This window comes from Silene latifolia, chromosome 5 (genome assembly GCF_048544455.1).
Source record: "Silene latifolia isolate original U9 population chromosome 5, ASM4854445v1, whole genome shotgun sequence".
NCBI classification, from domain to species: domain Eukaryota; kingdom Viridiplantae; phylum Streptophyta; class Magnoliopsida; order Caryophyllales; family Caryophyllaceae; genus Silene; species Silene latifolia.
Genome location: NC_133530.1, coordinates 25,851,522 through 25,857,021, shown reverse-complemented (window position 1 = coordinate 25,857,021; position 5,500 = coordinate 25,851,522). Strand labels below are relative to the sequence as shown.

The following is a 5,500-nucleotide window of genomic DNA, read 5'->3' as shown; positions in this document are numbered from 1 at the left end:
TGGTTAGCGAATGTTGGTTAGTCAAGGGTACTGAATCGTGGTGCTTTTTGATCCATTTACTAGAGGATAGTGTGAGAAGAGAGCTATTTTTGAAGATGGACGATGATAACGGTAGAATGGCTTGGTTAGACTTCATGCAGCGTAGAGACAAATAAATTCCTCAACCATTTGTTTTTTTAGAAAGCATTCGTGTTTAGAAGTGTTTGAACTATTACTTAAGTTTATTATATCATATTGAATTTTTATTTGTTGGATGAACAACTATTATGAATAAGCAAGATTGTTTTTAATTTTTTTGTGGGTTTATGTTTCTTTTTTTCTCAGTTACGTAGGTTATTATGGACAATGTGGAAAGGAAAAAAAAGCGTAAATTATTTTGGATTATGGCGACAAGTACTACTTCCGCCATATCAACTTATTTATATATATATATTTACAAGGAACCATGCATGACTTCAATTTTTACGGGAGAGATTTGGATGCAAGAGGTTTTGAATGGGCACCCTATTCGGTGCGTAAATGCTTTTAGGATGGAATCAAGTGTATTTAAGCAACTATGTCAAGACCTTCAATTAAACTATGAATCACGAGGGAGCAATAAAATGTCTGTTATTGAGAAAGTGGGCGTCTTTATATATATCATGGCCTTGGGTGTTTCTAATCGAGATGTGTGTGAACGATTTCAACGCTCTGGTGAGACTATTAGCAGATCGTTTCATGAAGTTTTAGAAGCAATCAGTGGTAGAAGTAGAGGTTATATGAGCCTACACTACTACAAATCCAGGCAACTACAACGCCCCATTAACAACGAGTATTCACGAAAATCACAATAGACGTTGTAGAATGTATGGCGCGAATTTTACTAAAATGAATTACAACGGGTATGGTTATAAAAACCGTTGTTATTAGTTTTAACAACGGGTTACACATACACAACCGTTGTTACTAATGTGGCGCAAAATTGACGCAAAGTTAGTGAAAAGTAATCACAACGGTTGCTTTTGGAACCCGTTGTTAAAACTTCTTTCACAACGGTTGTTGATTTACAACCGTTGTTAAAACTTATTTGACAACGGTTGTTGTTTAATAACCGTTGTCAATACCTTCCATACTATAAACCACACAAACACAAGTCTGCTGTAGCCACAAAACACAAACCTTAATACACAAACACAAACCCAGCAGCCAAACACAAACACAAAACACACACTTTCTCATCGTCGCTTTATCTTCTCGCCGTCACTGTTGATTTCATCGTCTCTTTACGTACGTTCTGTAATTATCAGGTTTGTTTCATCGTCATTATTTTATTTTTCTAATTATTTCATTTCCATGTATGTGTTTTTATCGACCATTAGGTTCCGTTCAGCATCTGCTATATCGTCATATAGCTGCAGCTGCTACTGCTCCGTCAAGTCATCTTCTTTGGCGTCCTTCAGTACGGATCGAGCATAGTAAGAGTCTTAAGGATGATATCATTCATTTTGTTGGAGTTTGGAGTTTGTTTTGAAAGATTAAGGAGGGTTAATTTATTTGGAGTTTGTTTTAGCAGTTAGGGTTTGGAGAATATATTGAGATAATGGAAATGCATGTTAGTTGAGATAATGCAATGTATTTATACTAAGCAATGTGTGGGTTGAGTTGTTTTTTAATTAATATATATGTTAGCAATCTGGATCTTGATGATGACTGATCTATGGAGTTCAAAAATGGAAGCAAATCAAACAAGCATAACTCAACACTTTCAAAATGATCATTTCATTTAATTTTAAACCAAATACATTACAGCAATTATCGAAATCAAAAGATGTATAATAAGCGGAACAACCCGGTTAAGCGTAAAAAGCGCTTCTCAACCTGCCACCAATCACGCCACTCTGGTATACCGCTAACTTCCGGGTCATTGGCTTCATATTTTGTAATAACAGATTGAATATATGCAAGGACACGACTTGCATGTGGAGATAAGGTTGGAAGAGTACAACTCAACATATCTCTGGCTGCAGCCAAGTTGCGAGTAACAGGCCGACGATGGTATGAAGATGATGATGATGATGAGGCTTTGTTGACAAGTCGGACTGCTTCACGCCTCTTAATCCAATAATTCCGTTGATGTTCAAGGGATGATTTGATTAATGGGTGTTGATCGGCGGGAAGCCCGGCGAGAACCTTCCCATCATCTTCAATCGTTTGTGTAAGCCATTCTTCGTTGTTGATAAAATTAGGGTTCATTGCCATGTTGTTTTAATTAATGAATGTTAGTAAAGGATGCTTTAATATTTATAGTCACATTTATAAGTTTTTTCAAAACCGTTGGTAATTAATTTAAGGGATCTAGTAATATTTAATTTATTTATTTTTATTTTTTAAGAACAAACAACAACGGTTATTTATTAAAAAAACCGTTGTCTTTAGTTATAACAACGGTTTTGTATATTACAACCGTTGTTATAACTTTTCCTCCAAAATTGAGTCACACTTTCCACAACGGGTTTTTATACTTAAAACCGTTGTTAATAGTTTTAACAACGGGTTCCTTAAGAAAACCAACCGTTGTTAAAACCTTTTACAACGGGGTTTTAACAACGTCCGCTTTAACAACGTCCGCTTTTTTATATAACAACGGTTTTCAACCGTTGTTATAGCCTGTATCTGTAGTAGTGCTAGCACGTGACATCATAAAGCCAGAAGATGATTCTTTTCCACATATACCACTTCATATTGCAAACGATGACAGATATATGCCATACTTTAAGGTAGTTAATTTATAATTATCGTAACATAAATGTTTAACAATGATACATTTACGTCACTTCGATAACATATTTTTCCCATTTGCATAACAGGATTGTATTGGATGCATTGATGGAACACATATAGCTGCTTGTATTCCGGAGGCTGACCAATTACGTTACATAGGAAGGAAGGGAATACCTACCTTCAATGTCATGGGTGTATGTGATTTTGACATGTGTTTCACATTTATATCTGTTGGGTGGGCTGGGACAGCGCATGATACTCGTGTTTTTACTCGTGCAATTAATAAACCGGAACTAAACTTTCCAAAGCCACCACATGGTAGGTATTATTTGGTGGATAAAGGATATCCTGATAAAAAGGGGTATATGGTACCATATTCGAAGACAAGGTATCACAAGTCTCGGTTTGAAAATGAGCCGCCGGGTAATTCTAAAGAAGCCTTTAATAAAATGCACTCATCACTTCTAAGTTGTATCGAAAGGTCATTTGGGGTGCTTAAGAAAAGATGGAAAATACTACGATTTATGCCACAATTTAGAGTAGAAACTCAAATTGATGTTATATTGGCAACTTTTGCCTTGCATAACTACATTCGGAAAAACTCACCCGAGGACTTATTATTTAGGGCTCTTGAAGAATATCCAGATTACATACCAGATGAAGAACTACTGCCGGACATTGATAATAATGTCACAAGTAATGAAAATGTGAATGAGCCGTCGATGGAAATGAAAACCATCCGTGATAATATTGCTACTTTAATTTGGGGTGAAACTTAATTATTGTTTTTTGTGTATGAGTTTAATAGATAACTAATTTTATATCCATAAAATTCATTTTCGATGATATATTGTTTGAATTTTTTTTTTTTTACCTATTCGTGATATATTAATTATTGTTCTCATTCGCTTTGAAACATGTTAAAGACTTATACAGATATATTGAAAAAACTCCATTATGACTTTATTAGTAACAACGTCAACGACAATAACACAAGAATAATAGTAAAAACATAACGATAGCAATAATCAACCATGTCCTTTTACGTCATTTTGTCAAATATTAGCTACCATTTCAGCTACTTTCCAAACAGTTTTAACAAAAATCAGCTATCTTATCAGCTCTTAATTTTCAGCTACCTTTCCAGCTACCTTTTCAGGTTTCAGGTACCTTTTCAGGTTTCAGCTACCTTTTCAGCTAGTTTTGCCAAACAGAGCCAAAGTACCGTTTAAGAGACCGTATATAAAGCAAATGGGTAGAACAATAAAATGTAGATGGAGTATTAGATAAGCTTTTTATCCAGATTTCCGTACAAAATTTATTTATGTAGTGCAAACGTATACTAGAGAGATTTAGAAATTTAGGGAACGAAATTCATAACTCAAAATCATGTTTATCATGAAAAACACCTCTGGGCCTAACAACAAATTTATTTATCACAAAATATTCTACGCTAATGAATGGAATGCCCGCTATAGAATGTGAGAATCCAAAAGGATTGTTCTAACATATACGTGATTTAGTTTCAAGTATCTGTTTCATAAATTTGTTTATTGAGACAAAAAGAATATAAACAAGACTACATGTTTTTGGCCTAACTTATAAAAGTGTTTTTGGACTCAAAAACACTTTTTGGCCAAACACATCATTTTCTAAAAACTAAACAAAAAATTCTCAAAAGCTAAAAATCCATATTTTTGCCCATAGAAATAGAAGCAGCAATTTGTTGCTTCTGCTTTTGAAAAACACTTTTAAAAAATCAAACTTGGAAAACAAAAACTCATTTTTGATAATAGAGGCCAAACAGACTCTACTAAATAAAAACGATTTTTCTAACATGTATCCCATATTGAGGCAAAATAAAATCAAATAAAAAAGCATTCTTTTTTATATCTTCAAATAAAATATTTTGATTTTTTACTAAATTTGTTTATTTTATTATTCAAAATAGAATCTTAAATATTATTGGATTTCTACGTTAGTACGTTACACAAGATAAAATTCTTATCATTGAATGTGTAATACACAAAATCTTATAACCTATTAAATTATTGGCTTTAATGATAGATATATATAAAGCATATTAATCCAGCTATTTTTTTTTGGTCTTACCGATTATAGAGGAGAGTTCAAGTTGTACAAACTACTTTCGAGCATTATTAGTCTTCAACCTTTCGCAAAACATTATAAATACAAATTGAACTCTAAAAAAGGAGACAATAACTACTTGTTTGATTTCATTTTACAACATTGTTTTCCGTAACTGTGACATAGTTAAATATCACTTTAGTTAATATACGACAATCTCAAACTAATATAGAAATTTTACTTTTACATGAGGGAGTACTATTTTTTTTTGGTGAAATGTGAGTTGTATATAAATTGTGTCATAACCATACAAGTTTGGGAAACATATCAACTAAAACAATTACATAAGTCCGACTTCTATAAGCCAATCTATTTCTAGTCTATTTAGCTGTCGCCAATCTTTACCATGGACTCTCATCTTCATATCCTTCACGATGTTTGCTGCATGAGGGAGTACTATTGTCTGACTAAGATTCTTAAGTTAAAGATAAAAGTATAGAACATATTAAATATATGATAAAATTGCAATTAATTGATCAAAATATTAATCTCATATATGGGTAGATTACCACCCAATCAAAATAGTATATAGTTTCGATCGTGATAACTGATAACATTTATTAGTTACTACATTATACACGGCAGAGGATAA

The 5,500-nt window shown here is 33.0% G+C and overlaps 1 protein-coding gene across 1 annotated transcript; it reads left to right on the top strand.

Annotated features, from left to right (window-relative positions):
- The first annotated feature begins 338 nt into the window (after positions 1 to 338).
- LOC141655097 (protein ANTAGONIST OF LIKE HETEROCHROMATIN PROTEIN 1-like) lies at positions 339 to 3,539 on the top strand. Its single transcript, XM_074462196.1, has 3 exons — positions 339 to 762; positions 2,662 to 2,756; positions 2,847 to 3,539. The coding sequence occupies exons 1-3, from the start codon at positions 339 to 341 to the stop codon at positions 3,537 to 3,539; spliced, it is 1,212 nt and encodes a 403-aa protein (XP_074318297.1).
- Positions 3,540 to 5,500: the final 1,961 nt, after the last annotated feature.